The sequence below is a fragment of the Plasmodium vivax genome, chromosome 13 (assembly GCF_000002415.2).
Source record: "Plasmodium vivax chromosome 13, whole genome shotgun sequence".
Lineage (NCBI taxonomy): Eukaryota > Apicomplexa > Aconoidasida > Haemosporida > Plasmodiidae > Plasmodium > Plasmodium vivax.
The window spans coordinates 1,050,621-1,072,765 of NC_009918.1; the positions used below are offsets into that span (position 1 = coordinate 1,050,621).

At 48.9% G+C, this 22,145-nt stretch overlaps 6 protein-coding genes across 6 annotated transcripts; 3 read left to right on the forward strand and 3 right to left on the reverse strand.

Moving 5' to 3' along the window:
* Positions 1-427: 427 nt before the first annotated feature.
* On the forward strand, positions 428-2,222 carry PVX_085260 (hypothetical protein, conserved; the record flags this gene model as incomplete). The annotated part of the gene is made up of 6 exons (XM_001616668.1): positions 428-799; positions 971-1,066; positions 1,215-1,289; positions 1,460-1,691; positions 1,920-2,011; positions 2,148-2,222. The coding sequence occupies 6 exons, from the start codon at positions 428-430 to the stop codon at positions 2,220-2,222; spliced, it is 942 nt and encodes a 313-aa protein (XP_001616718.1).
* Positions 2,223-2,908: 686 nt separating this feature from the next.
* PVX_085265 (enoyl-CoA hydratase/isomerase family protein, putative) lies at positions 2,909-4,189 on the forward strand (the record flags this gene model as incomplete). Its single annotated transcript, XM_001616669.1, has 1 exon — positions 2,909-4,189. One exon carries the CDS (start codon positions 2,909-2,911, stop codon positions 4,187-4,189), a length of 1,281 nt encoding a protein of 426 aa, XP_001616719.1.
* A 3,532-nt stretch (positions 4,190-7,721) lies between these two features.
* PVX_085270 (ribosomal protein L7a, putative) lies at positions 7,722-10,366 on the reverse strand. Its single transcript, XM_001616670.1, has 3 exons — positions 9,963-10,366; positions 8,882-9,731; positions 7,722-8,132 (listed from the first exon to the last, which is right to left on the reverse strand). The coding sequence occupies exons 1-2, from the start codon at positions 9,963-9,965 to the stop codon at positions 8,883-8,885; spliced, it is 852 nt and encodes a 283-aa protein (XP_001616720.1). The 5' UTR covers positions 9,966-10,366; the 3' UTR covers positions 7,722-8,132; position 8,882.
* Positions 10,367-12,224: 1,858 nt separating this feature from the next.
* On the forward strand, positions 12,225-14,390 carry PVX_085275 (60S ribosomal protein family L5, putative). The gene is made up of 3 exons (XM_001616671.1): positions 12,225-12,535; positions 12,930-13,714; positions 14,024-14,390. The coding sequence occupies exons 1-3, from the start codon at positions 12,463-12,465 to the stop codon at positions 14,051-14,053; spliced, it is 888 nt and encodes a 295-aa protein (XP_001616721.1). The 5' UTR covers positions 12,225-12,462; the 3' UTR covers positions 14,054-14,390.
* Positions 14,391-15,843: 1,453 nt separating this feature from the next.
* On the reverse strand, positions 15,844-17,025 carry PVX_085285 (hypothetical protein; the record flags this gene model as incomplete). The annotated part of the gene is made up of 1 exon (XM_001616672.1): positions 15,844-17,025. The coding sequence occupies one exon, from the start codon at positions 17,023-17,025 to the stop codon at positions 15,844-15,846; it is 1,182 nt and encodes a 393-aa protein (XP_001616722.1).
* A 246-nt stretch (positions 17,026-17,271) lies between these two features.
* Positions 17,272-20,226, reverse strand: PVX_085290 (hypothetical protein, conserved; the record flags this gene model as incomplete). The annotated part of the gene is made up of 1 exon (XM_001616673.1): positions 17,272-20,226. The coding sequence occupies one exon, from the start codon at positions 20,224-20,226 to the stop codon at positions 17,272-17,274; it is 2,955 nt and encodes a 984-aa protein (XP_001616723.1).
* Positions 20,227-22,145: the final 1,919 nt, after the last annotated feature.

Consider the following 22,145-nt stretch of genomic DNA (forward strand, 5'->3'; position numbering starts at 1 on the left):
AAAGCGGGGGTTAAAGGGCACAAAATAGAGCAAAAATAAAAAAAAAATAAAAAACAAAATAACAGAGTAACAAAGTAACAAAATGAGAAAGCCAAGCAGAGCGAACAAAGTGAAGCGCCCAGCGGGCGCACCCCCCTTGTGCAGAAGGCAACTCGTCACAAACGTTGCCTCTCATGAGTCTGTCGCACACATGTAGGCAACGAACAGTCCTGCAACTCCTCATCACCACCTTCAAATGTGTGCAGAGCGACTTGCGCGCGAACGGTTCAGTTTGGCCACAAAAGGGGTGCACCTCCTGGCTACGAATGTGTTTGCAGTTTTTTTTTCGCTTTTTTTTCGCTTTCCTTTCCGTGCCGTTTCGCTTTTCCTTCCAACCCACTGCACACACGCTCCCCCCCCAAACACATGCGCACTGCCCGTCGTAGAAATGCGAACCTTCTTAAACGAAATAGAAGACCTCGTGAACGAAGGAGAGGTGAAGAGAAGCTTCAGCGAAGCGGAGGAATTGATGTGCAACACGTGCAAAGACTTAATCGAAAAAAAAAAAAAAAACAGCAACGCCGCAATTCACCAGAAGATAAAGTCATTCCTCGAGGAAGTCAATTTTATTAACTGCACACTTGATGAATATGCCAAGGAGAGCCAACGGAGGGAAGAAACTTCAGACAGGGGGAAGGGACAACTGGGCGAGCTTCCATCCCAGGGGGAGCTCTTCCCCTCCAAGGAGCCAGACGAAATTTTGAAGGACCTCGTTTTTTGGGAATTGGGCTTGAAGGAGACCTCTCCAGTTGTGGGCGACGTAAGGCAGAAGAGGGGGAGTAGCCTGAATGCCACAAGAAGGAAAGCAGGCGTGTGATTCTTAGCGGGTTACCTTTTGCTTCATGTGCGTCTCTCCATATGTCAGTTGAATGGGCCAACCCCCCCCTCTGTGTGTACATCCCTCCACCTCATTACTCACCATCCCGCATAGGCCAAAAAGCTGCTGCTACTAATTAGCGAGAATTTTGGAAAAATCGAGAGCAAGGAATTCTTACTGACCGCGGAGAGGGCGCTGGACATTCGAATAGTACTCTTCAAAATGAAACGAAACGAAATTATTGGAAGGGGGAGATGAGACGAGCATATCTCTCTCTCCATGGGTATACACCCCTGCGCAGGAGAAACTGCACAGAGGACCCACCGAACTGTTGTCCTTCCCCTTTTCCCCCCTGCAGGATGACTTCCGGAGGAACGAAATAAGTGCAGAGTATTTTTCCAAAAGGATAAGCCAGATACACGCGGACACTGTGGTAATGGGCACTGCCAGGGGTGTTTCCGCGCGTGTGATTTTTTCCCCCCAGGGGAGGCAGCAGAAATGGTCCACCACTGTCGCGGTTGCGTTTTGGTGCGTTTTGGCACTTTTGGGTATTTTTTGTCACTTTTTCGTATTTTTTTTTTTTTTTTTTTTTTTTTTCGCTAGAACCAATTGGCGCGCGAACTAGAAGAGAAGGAGAAGAACCCCACTGCGACGTGCCGGGAAAACACATCCAAGGAGGGTCCCGAAAACGATCCGCATGACGAACTGCCCAAGGCGAACTCAACTGTGGTATCTTCCATGGAGCGAGACGCAGGGGAAGCCGCCACGGAAGGGGTGGCACTCTCCAACGCTGCCATCTCTCGAAATGGAAAATCAGGAGAGGCGAAATGTGCAGGTAAGGGAAGGTGCCATCGCAAGGCGCTGCGTTTTTACGGGGTGTACCTGTTGGGGGAGTCTGTCCCACATCGTCGCTCTCAACCAAGTCGCTTCCAAACTGCGTCTCTCCTCAGACGAAGTCGCTTCTTTACTGCGCCGCTTCTCAACCGCGCCTCTCCTCAACCGCGCCTCTCCTCAACCGCGCCTCTCCTCAACCGCGCCTCTCCTCAACCGCGCCTCTCCTCAGCGCACACGCCCAACTCGGGGGGAAGCAGCACCCGGCGGAGGAACAGAAGTGAGCAGAAAATGGTCCACTCGAATTTCTTCCACAAGAAAAAGGTACTTCGCTAGAGAGGCGTGCCACTGGTTGGTCGCCCACGACGAATTAGGCAAGTGAAGGGTCGCATAACCGCCCGTGTGCACTCATCCTTTCTTCCCCCATAGCGTCAGCCTTTCTCCCCACACACCCACTCAGATGAAGCTCGTGCAACGCTGGCAGAAGGTGGCCGAAGAATCCAAGCTGCGCAGTGACTCGGGCTCGAGTTGTTAATTTCGCTTAATTTCGCTTAATTTCATTTAATTTCATTTAATTTCATTTAATTTCATTTAATTTCATTTAATTTCATTTCGTTTAATTTCTTTTAATTTAATTTCCCCGCATTTCGCTTCGTTCCATTTGTTGAAGGGGCGTATGTCCGGTGTGCGCCCCCCATGCTGCCTTGCTGCCACAGCACAACGATTGTGTATAGCACCACGCCTGTTGGAGTGGCAACCCACACGTATGGCATGCCCGCGTGTACACACGTGTGGATTGGGGGCCGCGGACTGGGGTTACCCCCTCCGCCACTCGTGCCTGTTCTGGAGCAAGATGGTGTGCTTCACGTGGCTATCCCTCATTTTATTTATTTATTTTTATTTATTTATTGTTTTTTATTTTATTTATTTTTTTTTTTTGTGTTTTCAATGCGGCCGCTTTTCACCCCAGTGGTTCCGCCACACGTTTGACTTTTTGGCAAAGATGAGTTCTCCACTGTTTGGCAATTTTTACGGAGGCTTCCCCCCTCGTGCAATTTCGTAAAGCTCCTTCCCGTGTGTTCCCCTTTTTTCTTGCCAGCTGGAAGGGTAGCTTTGCCCCCCCTGCTGCTTTGTAACGTGGCTCTACCGATCAGGTGGGTAACCCGATTGCTTTCTTTTGCTTTGCCACTCACCCCCTTCCGGGGAGGCTTCCCCACCGCAATGCTCGCGCGGAGGAGCCCCTTCGCGAGGCTGCTGAGCAGCAGGACGGGGCATGCCTTCCGTAGAGGAGGCTTCGCCAAGCTGGGCCCTCCGCCCAGGCGGCACAAAAGTAGCACTACCCAAGTGGAAGACGCGCCAGTGGAGGAGAGCAGCCAGCAAGCTAGTCACCACGATAGCCACGTGGGCCTGCACGATAGCCACCCCTTCGGCCACCGCTTCGCCCACCACAAGTACGTGGACTTCTTCCGAGATGAATCGATGAGCGTCGGCATTGTAAGTTTTAGAAGCGCCGTGCACGGGAAAAAAAACATTTTGGGGGACTTCCTGGAAGAGCTCAAGAATGTGGTGGAGCACATCACCAACGTCATGGCGAATGAGGAGACGAACACATTTTACATAAAGGAGTTCCCCCGGGGGGACAACTACTTGGTGCAGAACATGCGCAATAGAATTCCCTACGTAGACAATCGCTTAAAGGTGCTCATCCTTACGGGGGGAAATGAACCGATTGGGAGTGGCGAAGCCTCCATGAGTGGGAGCACCCCCGATTATAACTCTTTCCTGAAGAACGACGAGCAGCTGAACGTGCAGCTGGCCAACTCATTCCGCTACCTATGCAACACCATTCAACATTTGCCCCTCATCACCATCAGCAGCATCAACGGTCAGTGCCACAATAGCGGCATGGACCTCCTGCTGTCAACGGATTTCAAACTGTCTAGCGAAGAGAGCACCTTCGGTTTTAACAAAGCACATTTAGGGTTATTACCCTACGGAGGGGGTACGCAGAAGTTGTTCCGAGCCATTCCCATGAGCTACGCGAAGCATTTGCTACTTACAGGAGACACCATCAGAGCGAAGGACGCCCTACGGATTAACCTCATAGATATATGCATGGGGCATAATGAAGACCATTTTGTGCAAAACTCTTGCGTCCATTTTGATGCCAATTTGGCGAAAAAGGAGAAGATGCAAATTATAAAAGAAAGCGTTGGAACATTCTTTGCAGACGTTTTCTCAAACGAGTTATTTAAGGATAGGGTGAAGGACAGCTGCTTTGTCTTTTCCCTCTTTTTTGCCTTCCAGTTTTTATTTATTCCTACCAACGCTTTGCAGAATGTTAAAATGAGCATCCTGGAGGGCATGTCGCTCGCAGAGCCCAACTTGTATTTGGACCACGACAGGGCTGTGTTCGAGCGAAACATTAACGCACCCCAGAGGGCCGAAATCCTCGCCTATTTGAAGCGCAGGGTGAGCGGCGCGCCCTCAGTGCCTACTTAGCAGGGGGGGGAGGAAGAAGCTGCACTGCGGGGGGGTGCGTCCCACAGAGCATGTCCAATGGGCCCCCAAAAGGGAGAAGCAAATTTTTCGCAACTGAACTATGCATGTACCCTTTCAAAAAGTACCACTTCTTATCACCGTGCGCACCCCCATTTTTTCCCTTTTTTTATGTTAAAAAAAAAAAAGGCGTCGTAAAAGCAAGGCAACTCATTACAACGTTTTTTTTTTTTTTTTTTTTTTTTTTTTATTACCTAGACTGATTATGATCCTTTTCATTCTGTTGAAAAGATCCTGCCCGCTAGGGATGCGCGCGTTGCGTCAGCGCGGAGGAAATTATTGGTTTGTCTAAATGGCGCACGTGGGGTGGCAGTGATGGGTGGGGTGACTGGCCCAATCGGCCGCTTCCTTACCGCTGCCTCCTCAGATGTCCATACCCCATGAAGCACACATATTATTAACTCGCCTCTTACTCACGAATAACTCGTAAAGTAAAGCGATAATACACGTGGGATTTTGATATGATTTTTTTTTTTTCTTTTTTCCCTTAGCCGAGGTGGTGTCCCATACTCGGCACGGACGGGAGGCGGAGGTTCTGCCAACCCACTGGGGGGCGGCTCCGTCCGTCTCCCCTTTTCCGCCGCAAGGGGGGAGAAGCAAATCTCGGCGGTTATGTAAAGAAGCATTTACTATACGCAGCGGGGGGGGGTGCCCTACGTCGAAAGGACCACTCCCCTGGCTGCTTTTTCGTTCGATAAATACTCCATCACTGCTGCGTCATTCCCCTGCCTCTGACCCCTCACACCCACCGCTTCATCTCTTTCGAGTCGCTTCCCTCTTTTCTCAGAAACGCGACGGTTGTCATCTCAATTTTACTTCAGAAACACAGACCAAGTCGATTCACTGTCATCACGGAAAAGGGGAAGGGGGAGATGGCGGTGGTTCCAAGCGGTTCCAAGTAGCTATTTGCACTTCGCACCACTTATTGGGAGCGCCCGCATCCGCCCCGTAAAGTTCGCTTATTAAATATGCCTCAGGGGGGGTGCAAAGCGCACCTCCTTTTTTTTCCTCTTTTTCTGTGCGATCAAAAAACGAGAAATTAGCTTTACGCGTGGGCCAATTTCAAGCTGGATAATCAGCAACTGCTCATTCTTGCAAGAAGTTATTTCCGCTATGCTTAAGGCGCCTTAGCAGAACTCAAAAAAGGTCTTGCGCAGGGGGGCAGCGGCATGGGTAGCGGCGGAAAACACCCATCAGTGTGCGTAATTCGGTACGTCCTACATGACGAGTGGGCCTCACAACTGGCACACTTCTCACCCCCTCCAAGTTCTGCATTCGTTTGGTAAAAGGATAACTGTGGAGGGGATAGCCCCCGAGAGGGTAGGCGAAACAAAGTATCTCCGCGCAGGTGTAGTTAGCTATCGTCGGTAGCTCCCCTTTGAATGCGGGTCACTCCGGTAAAGCCTCATCATCCGCCTCTTCTAATGAAGAGGAAAATCACACACTGTGCAACTCTCTCACTCGTAAGGGGTAAAAAAAAAAAAAAAAAAAAAAATCAGTGAATCCTAATCATCATTATTTTACTCTTCAGACCCGAAAGGCTTTGATGTTAATGAAAGGTTTCTTATCATCCTTTTTTTTTTTTTTTTTTTTTTTTTCTCAAATTGGAACCCTGGCAATCATCCGTGAGGAAATCCCATGGGCCTTTTTCATTTCGTTTAAAAAATTGAGAACGCTCAACGGGGGGACGTCATCGTACTACCTTCAAGTTGAAGGCGACGCAAATGGGCAACATTATAGTTAAGTATTCATATGGGGATGTATTCTACACCTCTGCTATACTGCGGGTGGAACAATCAGGGGGCACTCAAAACGCGCTCCTCTCATGCACAGGGGGGGAGGCAAGCAGCTGCTGCGTAAGCAGTAGTACAGCCAACGTCCATACGACGAGAATGACTTCCAAGATGGAGCAAAAAAAAAAAAAACAACAATAAGCAACAATGAGCAAATAACGGTTGGGTTAGATTCGGTTGGCCAATCGAATGAATGGTGAAGTTGCGCAGGAGAAGCGTCAGCGCGGCGGCTTCTCACGCTCACGATGCAAACGAGTGAAGCAAACAAAGAGAAGCAAATATAGTGAAACAAAACAAAGCGAAACAAACAAAGAGAAACAAATCAAAGTGATACAAAACAGAGTGATACAAAACAAAGTGAAGCAAATAGAGTGAAACAAAACAGAGTGACGCAAACTTATTTCATTTTCCCCCCTCAGCGAGCCACTCACTCCGTCGCAGTGGTGACCTGCCGCAACTCATACGGGCATACGCGACAATCGGGGCGAATCAATTTTTGCAAAAATAAAGAAACAAAAAAAGGGAGCTCTCTACGCAGTTTCGCTCTTTTTTTTTTTTTTTTTTTTCTTTTAACCCCCCTCCTCTATGTTATCCCACACGTGCAGGGAAAACGGGGGGTACTAAAAGGATGCACCGCCGCCACCCTCGCGGCGACCCCCCTACAAGTTTGTGCAAAATAAATTACAATAACAGCGCGACCTCTCTTTTTTTTTATGTTCCATTTGAGTGGAAAAAGATATTCGTGGCTAATTTTTTAAACGCATCAAATGTACCTCTCCGACTGGCCATTTAAAAGTGAAAGGGCCACGTAGAAGGGGCCACATCGAAGGGGTATAGCCAACATGGCTACTCACTAAATGCCTGATGCATGCAGGAACGAGGGAACATACTCCCAAGTGTGGGTGCAGGACGTTTTTCCCCGCCCAAGGAGCTGAAGCATATGTTATAATTTTTAGCGGTGTGGGGGGTGGTTCATATTTTACTTTGTTAAAGTGCTTACTGGGTTTGTTGGCTGATTGGTTGGTTTTTTTTTTTTTTTTTTTCCTGCAACGGGGGGCGGTTCCCTGCATGGTACACCTACGCACTTACTTTGTGACCAGCATGATCGGCCCCTTCACAGTTCGTTCGATTATCCATTTCGATTCGTTTCGTTCTTTTGTGCTCCCGTCCGCCCGAGCGACCATCAACGGGGATACCCCCCACTTGCTCGCATAAAAAAAGGGCCGATCGGTTTAGCTTCATTTAAAAGGTTTTTTTCTCTTTTTTATATTGTCGCGTCATAGAGCGGCACAACTCATTTAGCAATAAAAACGCTTCTCAAAAGTGGGAAAACGCACGGGGATGAGACCACTACCCTAAAAATGGACAGTTCAGCCCTGTGGCAACATCGCCCGCATGCACAACTTGTACATGTGTAGAACATATGTTAACCCCGAATGGGGACAGGTGAAAAATTTTTTATAAGTTAAAAAAAAAAAAAAAAGAAAAGAAGGGAAGGGAGGGGAAAGGACGCGATACAATACAATATGAAAAATACGATAAAATAAGGTAGTGGAAAAGAAAACGCGGGGGGAGGGAAAGAGAAGCGAAGAAGGCAACGCGAACTTGAAGCAATTCGTCACCACACAGCTGCACACACGCAGCCGCGTCGGGGAACCTATACGAACGTTCCTCCGAATCGGTTGTGCGCGTGCCACCCTGCGGATCCGCTGGAACTTGTCTTAAGGCTCCTCTGTTTTGCTTTCCCTTTTTTGCCACCTCTTTTTTGCCATCTTTTTTTTTCCTTTTTTTCCCCGCCGTTTGGGAGGACACCCAATTTGCCTGACTGTTCAGGTAAATAATTGCCAAACGGTTGAGAAAAAAAAAAAAAAAAAAAATCTGCACACGGTTTTTTAGCTAGTCAACCAAAAAGTATCAGCATAGCGGAAATGGGGGGGAAATTATTCCATACTCGAGCGGTCCCACTTACACCAAATGGGACTACACGGTTTATGTAAGCGTGTTGTAGCTTCTCCCGTGGTAGTTTCTCGTGTGCGCTCCTCTCTCACTTCCCTCTTGTTCATCAGCGTATCAGCGCTCTTCCATTTGCTTACCTGTAGTGAACGAACAAAGTGAAGCAAAATAAAACGCCGAGAAAAAAAAAAGGGGGAGAACAAAATAATGGCGGCGAAATTGCCAGCAACTATCTCTCCAAGCGCATTGAAAAATAATTATGTTCAGATATGTTTCATTATCGTCAACATGTAAACTCAGACGGCACTTCCTGAAGTTTCTCATCATGATAATTATTCTCAATGGCGCCTTTTTTTCCGGCATGAAAATATAGTACGCGTACGCACGTGAATTGTGCGCCTATGCGGAGCAGCACAATTACACGCACACGTACACGTGGGTGATTTTTTTTTATAAAGAGTAAATGCACAAAGGGGGAAACACAACACCCATCACGGGGGAGGGGGTTAACCTCCTGTGCTCGCGAACCAAATTGTGCTCATAAATACGGCCCACTAAAAAAAATTAACCAATTCTTTCAATGGTTCCTAAAATTATGAAATTATTTTAGCTGATTTCTAGCAGTTGACACAACATTTTCGAGTCGAATGTGTCCACTGTGGCTAAACCAGCAGGGAGGGGAGTCACAAGGGGAACCGCTAAAAGGGGCATTTTTTTTTTTATTTTTTTCCCTATCGCCAAGATAATCCACGTAACAGGTGTACATACATACGAGCTGCACCGCCACACTGGATAAACATTTGCGGAAATGCGCGGAGGGGAAGCGCAACAGACGTGTTGCACCACGGGGAAGCACTTCCCACCCTCTTTCGTCTCTCGCTTTGCTCACCTCACAGCTTGGCGGAGATTTCCTTCTTCTTGGCCTCCTCGATCTTCCTCGCCTTGTCCTTGAGCTTCTTCAGCATCATGGACTTGGCGCTCATTTTCTGGCCTCCCCACTTTCTTCTAATATCCACATTGTCGTTGAAATTCTCTCTGCATATTTTTGCAAAGTAGTCCAATTTCTCCTGGTCCTCTTTCAAAACATTCTGCACACAAATGGCTGTGGCTGTTTTCTTATGAACGAGTCTTCCCAGAGTCGCTTTGTCCTTCACAATGCAGTAGGGAATGTCCTTCAGTCGACATAAGGTGGGAAGGAAGAGTACCAATTCGATTGGGCACACATCGTTGGCAATCACCACAAGGTTGGCCTTCTTTCTCTCCACCAACTTGGTGATGTGGTTAATGCCGTATTTTATCATCATCGGCTTTTTGTCTCTTGAAGCCACCTTGTTCAGTGCATCCTTGGCTTTGTTCAGAAGCCTCTTTTTCTTTTCCGCCTTGGACTCTGGCTTGTACCCCTTGAGGAAGTTCACCAGATCTTGGGTCTGGCTCTTCGACAGCGTGTGGTTGAACTGGTTAATGGAGGGGGGGACCTTCAGCCTCTCCAAAAGAATCTTCTTCTTCCTCTGGATGCGAATGTACTTGGGCCACTTGACATACTTGGATAGGTCCCTCTTGGCACGGACACCCACACCGATTATGTTACTCTTCTTCTTTTTCTCGAAGATGAGTGGGTTGCTTCGAATTCCCTTTTTCCTTTCCTTCTTTATGTCCTTCTTCACGGTTTTTTTGTTGCTCAGCGGGCAGGGCGCTGGCGTTTTCTTCGAGGGTTTCTTAAGTTGCTTTTTATCCTTCGCCTTCGCAGAGAAAAAAAAAAAAAAAAAAAAAAAAAAAAGGAACAGCGTGAGGTGGAGCGGTAAATAAAGCGGTACAGAATACACGGGGCGCACTTATGAAGAAGCACCAACTACCACCATCTGAATGTGCCTAACTCGTTTCACAAAATCAAACCGCTCATTGCTTGGCAAGCGCTTTTCTTCGCTTTTTTTTGTCGCCCCTTAGCAATACATATTTGCGGGTATGCTTACCATTGTGTGAGTAACTCTTAACTCAGCTGCGGGGGAGGAATGGTTCGCTCCTCTTCGATTGACAAAGCGTAACGATGTAGGTAAGGCCAAACTGTATGCGGTATGTACTATATACTATACAGCATACACTGCGTTACAACTGGCGCGCGGCGGCAAATCAACCGATCTCCCTTTTTTTTACGTTTATTTTTCCTTCCCCCTTTGGTGAGGAAGAACAACTTTATGTGGCGAAAAAAGGGGCGTACCACTCGCAAGGGGAAAAACGCGTTTTCGTTCCTTACTGGCGATAAATAAAAGGAAGAAAAAAAAAAAAACTTTTAAAGAGTAAAATAAAAATTAAAAAGCAAAGTGTAACTTAAAACGAAAATAAAAAAAACTCTTTTACAGAAAATAGCCCCACCGCCAAAATGCGAAAAAAAAAAAAAAAATGCGTACATATGTAAAGAAATCGCCTGAACAGGTCATAACTTTTTTTTTTTTTTTTTTTTGCCCTCAAAAGAAAGCCGCGCATAAAATATATGCAGGGATGCCCAACAAGTAGGTAAACAACTTAATCGAGAAAACGGGAAGGGGGGGAAAAATGAGCAAGCGACATAGGGGGGAATACATTTAAAAGGGGAAAAAAAAAGCAAACTGGGAGGCGAAAGGAATACATATATATGTATGCATAATATATGCCGGTCACCAATCAGCCAAATTGTGCGTAATCGCTTTGCTGGAGCGCGCAATCCTTATCGCGATAAATTGGCCCACAAAGGTGAACGTAATGGGGGCGTGCTCATAATGATGTATACATATACGTTTGATGCGTATAGGCGCTTAGGCGAGTGTTTTTTTTTTTTCCAAACCGCATAGTGATACAGGCGGTGCGACGCGGGGCGCGCTGCAGTCAGGTTAGCAGCCCAGAAGAGAGGTGGGCACAACAAGTACTATCTGCTTCATCTGCTATAAAGTGAACACAACGCCAGGTGCGTGCGTACCTTCTCGAGTGGAGGTGCCACATGTCGGTCAACTGCCCCTTGTAATGTTATCCCCCGAAGGGAAGCGCAACTTTTGAAAATATGCATCTCCAATATGATGACGGTGACATTATGCTGGAAATACCCTTTGGGGGGAAAAAGGGGGGAGCGCGCACGGAAAGGAGCACTTTAAAATGCTAGCTAAAATTAATCACCCTTGGGATTGGGATTTTTTTCCTGCCCCCTGTTTGAAATATGCACCTTTTGATTCTTCCCCCCTGGGGGGTGCTTACAATGAGGTAGCGTTCGTGGTGGGGCAGGGCATACCATCCTGACTGGAGCATTTTTACAGGTGGGGGGGGCGCCACATACATACGGGTCATATATAATATATAGTAATATAGTAGTATGGTTCGACCCACCTGAGCGTTTTGCGGCGGTCGAAAGGGCCCCCATTTGTATATTCGCGCACGTAGCCCCCCCCCGCGGGGATAGCGGCCATGCGGGGAAGTTAATAGGAGGTTAGGGTTCACCTTCACAAGGGCGTATCCCCCCGGAGCGGCACCGACCATATATTGGGCCTCTTCTCGCATACCTTTGGCTGCCTACCACAGTTGAGAAAAAAAAAAAAAAAAAAGCTAGCAAAGAGTTAGGAAGTTCCACTCCATAGGGTTTTTCTTCTGGGGGGGGGAGGATATCCAAATGTTACACCCATCAATTTGGGCAGTCACTCATATCCTAGTTTGCCTCCTCGAAAAACACTCCACCATGTGGAGAGAGTGCATCAATCAATCAGCTGCTCTTCCCCCCTACGCCTGTGAAAGCGCCACATGGGAGGGGGTAACTAAAGTGCATCACCTGGCTGCCAAGTCGATGAGGCCACACGCCACGTATGCGTTACGTGTACCCCGTGTGCCGCATATGGTGAGCATGGCCAAGCGGTGAAAAGGTAGCCACTTTTGAGCGCAAAGTAGGGTGCCCCCTGGGTATGCCCCTACGCTACGTATGCTTCCTTTCCTGCGCGACTGAGTATGCGCTTCGCCGCTCAACCTGGTGAGGGGAAAAACCGCTGGTTGGCAGTGGGGGCAGCTACGGCACGTCCCCGTCGCGCCAAACATATGATATGCGTAAGCTTTAACCGGAAGCTGCTTACCCTTTGCGGTTTTGCTTTAAAAAAAAAAAAAAGAACAGCTTGCATATTCCTCCGCAGTTGCGCCATTCATTTTTTTACCATCTGTTTGGCTCCCGCTTCGTAAGTTTAATTTTTACAAAAAAAAAAAAAAAAAAAAAAGCATTTATTTTTCCCATTTCACTTTACATTTTTCGCTTTTCCCTTTTCCCTTTTCTGTGCATTTCTGCGTATGCGTATTTTTTACGAACCATTTGTGTTTTAACTTCCGCTTGAGGAAAAACCGCTTCGCGTGGCTTCGCATCACTTCGCTTGGCTTCATTCCACTTCTCATCTCTTCGCTTCCGCTCACGCAACTGCTTCTTACTCACGTGAGAGGAAAGAACGTAACCCGCGTGGAAAAAAAAGCAAAATGGCGTACGTCAAGGTTGTTAAGAACAAGGCCTACTTTAAGAGGTACCAGGTGAAGTACAGGAGGCGAAGAGGTACGTTCAGCTGCGCGTGCAGTTTTGGGGGCTGCTCCACGGGTTTTCATACGCTTCCGATGAGAGAGTGGCCCCCCCTGCGCAAATCGCCGCCCATTCGCATGCCCCACCACTAACCGCCGCGCATTAGCATGCCTTAAATAAACGAACGCGTTCTTAATAGCACAAGTTATGAGAGTTGCTTTATTCGAGGCTAAAATGAGAAAAAAAAATGCCACTGATAAAACGAGTTACGCATTCGCCGCAAGTTGCTGACTCACCTGACTTTGGCACATTTCGGAGAGGCGCCAGTGAGGCGCTAGTGAAGCGGCGCTGTGTGGCTATCCCCCGTGTGGTTATCCCCGTTTGCTTCTCCCTACTGTGCTTCTCTCCATTGTGCTTCCCCCCCCCGCAGAGGGCAAAACGGACTACCGCGCGCGGAAGGCGCTGATCCTGCAGGACAAAAACAAGTACAACGCGCAGAAGCTGCGATTTGTGGTGCGGAAGACCAACTGCCAGATCATCTGCCAGATAGCGAGCGCGCACATTGAGGGAGACAAAATCCTGGCGGAGGCAAAGTCCAAGGAGCTGATTCGCTATGGAATCCCCGTGGGACTGAAGAACTACGCAGCTGCATACGCCACGGGGTTGCTATGCGCAAGGAGATTTCTCAAGTCCCTCAATTTGGACACCCAATTTTTAGGTGTAGAGAAATTCACAGACGATATGAACGAAAACGGGGATGATAAGGAAGATGATGAAGAAAGAAAACCAATTAAAGCTTTCCTAGATGTTGGTATCACCAGAACGACGACTGGCAATCGAGTCTTTGCTGCTTTGAAGGGAGCATGTGATGGAGGGTTGAATATCCCCCATGGCACGAACAGATTCCCTGGCTCGAAAAATGAGTTTAACCCAGAGCAGCTGAGAAAGAACATCCTGGGCATTCACGTGGCAGAATATATGAAGACGTTACAAGAGGAAGATATGGATAAGTACAAGGCGCACTTTAATGATTATATAAAGAACAAAATCGATGCGAATAATATCGAGCAGATGTACCTGAGTGCCCATGAGAAGATTAAGAAAAATCCGGAGAAGGTGCAGAAGGGCAAGGACAAGGTGAAGAAGTTCGTGGCCAAGCACGAGAAGCCCAAGAAGCTCAACGCCAAGTTGAGGAAGAAGCGTGTCAAGGAAAAGGTAACCCCGGCGGATGAGCGGCGATTGGCGGCGATGAGTAGCGATGAGTAGCGGCGGGGATGCACTGCTAAGCCGCCCCCCAGCGGGGGAGGAAAGATTTTTAGTGATGAGAAAAACAGACCTGATTCGAAACCAATTTGAGAATGAATTCTACTTCTGAAAAAATCTTCCGCTGGGCGACAAGCTGGGCAGAGCGAATCGCCGAAAGATGCCGTCATGTCATTACGTTACACCTTTTTCCGTGTGCCCCACCATGTGATGTATGCGTATGCCCACCATCCACCTCTTCCCCTTAACACCCCTTTGCAGTTGGCCAAGTACGTGGAGAAGTTGCAGTGACGCCCGAGAAGCGGCTGAAGCAGACGCAACTGAGAAGCGCTATGTGAAGAGCAGCCCAGTTTATTAGCTGTGCAGTGTGCGCATATACTTATGTGCTACCCCTGAAGAGGAATGATAGCTCAATACGTGCATATGCTTTGACGCGCGTGTGGAGAGTAGGCCACCCGCACAGATGCCTGGCGTGTGTTATCTACCCCTCCCCCTGTGCATCAAAAATACATTTTTTTTTTTTTTTTTGGCGAAATGTTACGAAAGCAATTTCCCAACGGTGCATCGCCGAGTAGAAGACCACTCCGAAATAGTTTCGCAAAAAAGCTACGATTTAAATTTTTTTAAAAAAAAAAAAGGATCATCAGAAGGGAAGTGGGCTTTCCTGCAAGGTGCGGTATACCCATTTTAAGATGTCTCGCACCCGATCCTATCCGTAGGCACGATTCACCTTTGATAAGCCAATTCCCCCCCCCCCCCTCTACTTCACACAACGCGGACGCTTCCTTCCATGATGAGCAGTAAATTTCTTTGGGTAATTTACGTCTGAGATTTTCTGATGAACATTCCAGACTAGATCTGACGATTGAAGTGTGCGCAGTGTAGAGTAGCAGTGGGGTGGGGGAAGCCCCAATAGGTGCTCCGTTAAAAAAATGAAAAAAAAAAAGAAAAAAAAAAACGGTGCCTTCTTTACTTGGATGAAGCAGCAAAGGTGTTACTTGTTCGCCATATCTGGACTATTCACCTGGCTTGCCACCCCCTGTCAAACCGTGTGTTTTACCAAGCTGAAGAGAGAGACAGCAGTGAGTGGGTGTAGCCCCCTCCGGGTGGATAAGCGAAGTGGCTGCCGCTCAGCCGGTTCAGTTCCCGTCCCATTTGAGGAGCTGTCGCCGAAACGTGTAAGGCACTCCGCTCCCGCAGAGCCCCCAATTTAATCGCAACATTATGCCAAACGAAAGGGAGTCGCCTCCCCGAAGTGCTTCCCCCCTTCTGTGTATGATGAGAAAAAAAAAAAAATTAACTTTCGTTCTTCTGCATTTAACGAAATGATGATGAATTGGACTCTGACGCGGAAAGAGGAAGAAAAAAAGAGGCGGACGGGGATGGGGATGCGCATACGGATGGACGTGGCGATGGAGGTATTGATAGAGGACGCCATGAAAAGCAACTCCGTTTGAGGGCCGCCTTACCAACCCAGCGTCCCGTGTGGCAGCTCCACGGTTGAAAAGTCCCATTTGGGATATCCACTTCGCCAAAAGTGATGACAAAAAAAAAAAAAAAAAAAATTCGAGGGGAATGCCAAACGGATCAGTCTTTGAAGTGCGCTACGCATGCGTAGAATAAGTTAAAAAAAAAAAGGAAAAAAGAAGTAAAAGGTAAAAGGTGACATATTATCTCTGGTACCCGCTGCTTCGCCTGGGTAACTTCTCATTCTCAGTAGGGTTCCTCCACGCAGGATTATTTAAAAAAAAAAAATTCGCATCAATTGCATCGATGGCATACTCGTGGGGGGTACACTGCTGCTGTCCGCTGCTCTCCCGCTGCTCTCCCGCTGCTCTTCCACTGCTCCCTCACCGGTGGAGCTCCTCGTCGTACTTCTCCAGGCACAGCATGTGGGTGACCACCTTGGGTGAGAAGTAGGCGAAGCGTTTCTCCGCGATTGGGCCTTTGCACACCTGGCAGGTCCTGCAGGGGGGGAAGCAGTTGACACGATGCGAAGTGTGTGGAGCAGTTGATTCGATGCAACGTGGGCATAGCGGCTGCCAATATGGGAAGCGCGCTCGCCGCCCCTAATCACCCTCTTACAGCTTGTCCTTGACGAGGAGCCGTTGCTCCTTTCCCCCGATGAGCTCGTAGGACGCGCTCAAGTAGTTGGCCTTAACCAAGTTGTGGTAAAAGTGCATGCACATGTACAGGCTGTTCCTCTTCTTTAGGTTTAGACTGACAAAGTGAAGGACCTCCTCCAGGGACCACTCCTTCGGAATCATTTCAAGAATATATGGATTTTCAAAGTCACCGTGATGGCCATACTTGTTCAGCACATAAGTGACGTAGTTCCTGTAGGTTTGCTTTTCCCTCTCATCAACGTTTGGGTCGTTGTGTTTGTCTAGGCACACCTTCACAAGGAGGAAGAAGAATCCACACGATCGGTTCTTTCCACTTCGGTACACGTCGAAATTTTCTAACACGTCTACATCTACGTTCCTGTGTTTGCTACTTCCGAGGGGGGGTTCCTTTTTCTTTTTTGTTTCCTCTTCCCTTTTCGCGTAGCTCTTCTTGTTCGTAACTCCTCCCTTTTTCTTTTGGGGGGGAGGCCTCCTGTTTGGACCGATCGCACGGTTCTTCCCCTTCCGTTTCGCTCGCACCACATCGTCGTCAACACTGGAGGGGGTGCTCCCATGGGAAGAGGTACTTTCACTGGAAGGGGTACTCCCCCTGGAAGCGGTACTCCCGTCTGAGCCTGTGCTGAAGTCGCTCCCAGAATGGGTAGACAAATTGGGGCTACCCTCAACGTCCCTCACAAAGTTAGCTTCCCCCCCATCGCAATACACCTCTGTTAGTTCATCCCCACTTGAGTCTTCCCCTTCTTGCTCCATCAGACTTAGCATAAAATGGTATTCGTTTTTTTCTTTGGACGTCTCTTGGCCATTCTGTCCACCGAGCTCACTGCTCCCGTTTTTTCTTCTTCCCCTTTGGCTGTCCAGCTTGGCTAGTAACCCCTTTTCCATGCCGACGTAGACCCGCTTGTGGTAGTTCCTCATCATCTCACTGACGAGTGCGTCACTGAGATTGAGCCTTTTCTTGCTTGTTCGGTTGAAGCGGCTTGCAGGGGTACTCCTCCTCTTCTTTATCTTCACATAACTATCATCGGGTCCTTCGTGCTCCTCCGTTCGCTTCCGCAGCTGCCCATATAACCCTCGGCAGACCTCCTTATCGTTGTGGAAGAGACCTGCAAAAAGTTTGCGGTGGTCCTCTTTGCTCATCCGCTTGGCGGCCCCCTTGAAGAGGAGGCTGTGGTAGAGGCAGTACTTCTCGGATACGCGCAGGCTCTGCTGGGTCAGGATGACCAGGCTGTCGCTGTGGGGGGGGAGAAATGAGGCAGTTGTGAAGAAGGCGTGAAAGCGGCGTGGTGGAGGGGGGAAGTCACGCAGTAGTGGTAGCGGCGGTGTGATGGAGGCGGCATGACGGCTGCTATGGCACTACTGCCTCGCTTTCCCCGCTGACACCTACTAGTGGCGGTCCATCCGGCCGAAGAGCAGCGCCTGCACCAGCGGGAAGCGCCCGCGCGGCACCATCCGGGCGAGGCGGGCGACGTCCAAGGGGTAGCTCGACCGCAAAAAGCGCAAAATCTTTTTCTGCCTGACTTGTTCAGGCATTTCCACATTGTTCAGGTAAAATTCAACCAAACTAGTGTTGACCTCTTTATTCATTTTCTCGTGTTTTAAAAAATGAAGGATATATTTCTGCATGTACTCTTTTCCCTTTATGTGTACCTTGTCCCTTTCCATCGTTTGGAACATGTGCAAAATTTCTTCTGGTTTTAAAAGAAAATGTCTCGATATGATCATATTAAAAAATGCGCTTTCGTTAAATTTTATGAGAAAGGGGAATGCATTTTCAAACAATTTTTTTATTTGACTTTTGTTAATGTCCATCATGTGTAGGCTGTCATTCAGCACAAGCAGTATGTTATACATTTCGTTAAACAGAGAGTGTAGGCCGGTTCCTTTTTCCACATTTTTTGAAAATTTCTGCTTCAGGAAGAAGTGCCTCCAGGGTTGATCCGGCTGCGCTGTGTGTGCGTCGCTTCCAGAGGGGTCATCCGTTGGTTGGACTTCCTCCCCGCGGAGCCACCCATTGTATACGCTTAGAAAGGTGGAGCACATTTGGATGGCCTCTTCAAAGCGCTTCAGCCGTATGTACATCAACGCCGTCTCTACGAATTTCGAGTGTTTCTTTAAAAAGCGGATGCACTCACTCATTTGCAGACGCAAATTGGGGGTGTTCATGAGGAAATGGGAAAATCCAGGCCATTCGTTGATGACCATCAGTTTGATTAGTAAGTTGTCTACGCAGCTGAGTAGGTTGTTCCTGCTCCCAATGTGGGTCGTTTCCCCGTTTGACTGCATCTCCGAGTTGGTCCCTTCCGGCTGTGCGTCCACCTCCGCGGCGGAGGGCTCCTCCTCATACATGCCCATCATTCCCCCCTCCTGCAGAACAAACTCGTTTCTTTTCTTCACCAAATATTTTATCAAACAGTTGTTCGCAATTTTAAGGAGTTTTTTTTTTTTTTTTTTTTTTTCTTCTTCCTGTTGCGCGGGGGTATCTCCCATAATAAGATCAGCGGAGTCATCCCCCCCATGTGTGCTACTCCCCTGTGCGTTACTCCCCTCTGCGGATAAGTGCCTGTCGATTAGCTCCTCCACACTGCATAGGGGCGGCAAACAGGCGCTGAACGGTTTGCTAATCACTTCGTGTGGCTCCCTCTGGGGGGGGGTGTCCCCCATGTGGTTCCCGCCTTCTGTATTTTCCGCGCCTTCTGCGCCTTCTGCGTTTTCTGCATTTTCTGCCCCCCCCCCGCTCGAGAGGTACCTCTCCCAGAAGGATAACAACAAGGGGAGATGCACGTCCGCCCGCTCGAAATGCACAAACGACAGGGCAAATTGCGCGCGCGAGAAGAGGTAGTAGGCACACGCCTTACTATACGTGTTGAGCGTGGCGACCCTTTCCACATTACTCTCGAAAATGTAATTGTCTATGAGCAGGAACCCTCGGTCTATTTTGTTCTGCAGGATGCACTTGGGGAGGTACTCAAACAGCTCCTGGCACCTCACCACCTGGATGGAGCTCTGGCTGAAGAAGTAGATGTAGTTGTTCGCCGCGTTGGGGTCTCCCGATTGGCTGGTCAGTTGGGGGGCGTCCGCTGGGGGGTCATCCCCCGGGGGGGAAGAATCCCGGAGGGGGCGGGCACGATACTGCCGATGCTGCCGATACTGCTGATGCTGCTGATTCTGCTGGTGGGGGTAAGCACCGTGCGCACTGGCCAGCGTGGCATCCAGGTCCAGCTCATACCGTGCGCGGTCGCCGGGGGCCTCTCCAGGGGAAGAGCCCCCCTCCAGGATCGCCTCCCCCGCATAGGCGTTATACCCCTCATACGCGTCATACGAGTCATACCCGTCATGCCCCTCCTGCTCCAGAAGCAGCATGGGACAGAGGAGCGAGCTGCCCACATCGCTGTAGCTGACGACGTGGTGCACGTACTCCTCCATGCAGAGGGTCTGCACATGCTGCTGATTGTTAACATTATAAAAATTTATAACCCCCTTGGAGTTAAGCGAGCAGAGGAAGAAACGAAAGGAGAGTAGATGCCTCACGTTATCGACCAACGTGATGGTGTTCTTCCTAGACGGCATGGACGTTTCCACATCGTAGAAAACGCCAATGTTCAAATCGCAAACTATAAAAATTTCATTTACGTTAATTAAAGTTATGTGTTTGTATGACTGTTCATACTCATGGCTGTAGAGCAAAATCTTCTGTTCATTTTTTTTTAAGCGGAGGAGGTAGTAGCTCTTTTGGACGGTAAGGAAAAGGGAGTCACTCACCCAGAGGAAGGAGCTTATAAATTCGTTGAAGGCCAATTCTTTTGCAACTTTATATTTCCCACTCTCCATTTGGAAAAATAAAATTTTTTTTTTCTTCATGCTGTATACTACTAAATCGCTTTTGCTCTTCTCATTCAGGGCGCACAGATTGGCGTCCTTGCAAAGGAGAGTTAAATTTTGCAAATGAAAGTCTTTGGCGAAATAAATTCCGTCGTTTATCTGGATGATCATCAGGCCCTCCTTTTCCACGAGGATGATTTTCTCCACTTTTTGGTTCTTCTTCACTGTGTGGGTTTCCTCCATGTGGGCCCTCACCTTGGGGGGGGTCCTCCCTCGGAGGTCTCCATGTGGCTCCCCATTTGGAAGTCCATATGGAAGTTCATATGGATGTCCATTTGGGTGTCCATATGGCTCCCCATGAGGATCCCCATTTGGGTCCCCACTGGCCTCCCTCCCAATGCGCCATTTCAACACCCGCCCGTCCGACGTCCCAAAGTACAGCCTATCATTCAAGGCGCACGCGTAACTCACGTCCGCGTTCAGCTCCGCCTCCACGCGCTCCCCCCGGAAGAGGTCCATCCTGTGGGGGTCCGCGCGGTAAAGTGCAGCTGCTTATTCGCGCCGCGTGGGCCTCTTCATTTAGCGGAAAAAGGGGCAGCAAAAAAGGGGCAGCAAAAAAGGGGCAGCAAAAAAGGGGCAGCAAAAAGGGCAGCAAAAAGGGCGGCAAAAGGGGCAGCAAAAAGGGCAGCAAAAAGGGCAGCAAAAAAGGGGCAGCAAAAAAGGGGCAGCAAAAAAGGGGCAGCAAAAAGGGCAGCAAAAAGGGCGGCAAAAGGGGCAGCAAAAAGGGCAGCAAAAAGGGCAGCAAAAAAGGGGCAGCAAAAAGGGCAGCAAAAAGGGCGGCAAAAGGGGCAGCAAAAAGGGCAGCAAACAGAGCAGCAAAAAGAGCAGATAAACAGGCGCACAAACGAAGCTGCTAACCAAACGCACTGCTAACCTAACCAAACGAAGCTGCCTACAAAATTGACCAATGGCTGGCGGCACCTTCGCTGCGAAACTGCGAAAACGACGAGCCATCAAATGGCACCCCTCTCCACATGCATCCCTTTTTTAAAAGGCCCATCCGCGAAGTGGGAAATTTCCGGGGCACGCAATTTTGCCGGTGCCGCGAAGTTAACAACAGGGGGGTAGGCGGAAAGCCAACAAGGGGGGTTTAGGCGGCTCGTCGGTCCGCTCCTAAGTCGGTTCCCCCACCTGTGGCCACTCACCCGCCGCTTTACCATTGCTTAATTTTTCCTTTCCCCCCTTTTGCGCCTCCCCAGGGAAGAAGCTAACCGCAGTGGCTCCCCTATGTTGGCACCATCACCCAAATGAAGTGAAGCCAAATGTTACGAAGCCTCACACATGGGAGGTAACGCAGGAGTGAGTCACACCAAGTGATCATGCAAAGGTATAACAGAACGGGGGAATGACCCTTTTGGCGTATGTCCTATGGCCTTTTTTTTTTTTTTTTTTTTTTTCCCTTTTCCGTGTGGAACTAAGCAGTCGTGCCAGGTGAAGCCACACAGTGCATATGTGCGCCACGCCTTTCCCCTAGTGAGGGTCCCCCCTACGTGTGCATAGCTATCCCCGTTGGTGTTAAAGGACGTGCCCCTCATTCGTTCTCCCCAAGTTGGGAGGTACCCCACTGATCACTTTGTGTTTACGCGCCGTGCGGAACGCACTAGTGGGGGGTTCCTTTACGCGGTTCGAATGTTTTTTTTTTTTTTTTTTTTTTTTTTATCATGGAGGTACAATTCCCCACCTGTTTTGCTGTCCGTGCGGGGGGAGTGGCTCCGCGGATGGCAGTGGAAGACGATCACGCAGGGGTTTTCGCGCATCATCGGGTGACCTACTTCACCGCGGGGGTGAGGGGAGAATAATATACCAACACAACATGCCGCTTCCATGTGCATACGTTATATGCCTATCAACAAGATTACGTGCGCTCTTGGGGGAGGGCCAAATTGACATCCGTTAGGGACCCCTCAAAACGATCGTCCAACGCACCTTCAACAGGGTTAAGAAAGCGTTCTTTCATACGGAACAGGGGAATTAAGAAAAAAACGACGTGCCACTCACCGCCGAGTTGTATTCCCCCTTTTTTACATAATCTTTCACCTCCGCGTGGTAGGAAGTTTTTTTTTTTTTTTTTTAAATCACCCCGAATGGGGAGATACCCCTTTTCCTTCCAATTTCATATGACCAATTCTGGGAGCGGCGGAAAAAAAAGGAAAAACCGGCGTCCCTTCCCCACACTTCTCCCATCACGGCGGGGAAAAAGAAAAATGTAAAGTGTGTTAAGTGGGGGGAGGGGACCTACGAAGGGATGTACATATAAACTGTGCCAGGTGCGTGGGGGCCGAGCGGGTGGCTTGTGGGGCAACTTGGCAGGCGCCACGAACCTTCAGCTGCCTCGAAAAAGGAAAAAAAAAAAAACAAAAAAAACAAAAAAAAGCACC

Excerpts from the sequence above, each read along its gene's own strand:
- PVX_085275 (XM_001616671.1), top strand. The coding sequence starts at position 12,463 with ATGGCGTACGTCAAGGTTGTTAAGAACAAGGCCTACTTTAAGAGGTAC. Across the intron at positions 12,536-12,929 it reads GAAGTACAGGAGGCGAAGAG|AGGGCAAAACGGACTACCGC; the intron begins GTACGTTCAGCT and ends CCCCCCCCGCAG. Across the intron at positions 13,715-14,023 it reads AGAAGCGTGTCAAGGAAAAG|TTGGCCAAGTACGTGGAGAA; the intron begins GTAACCCCGGCG and ends ACCCCTTTGCAG.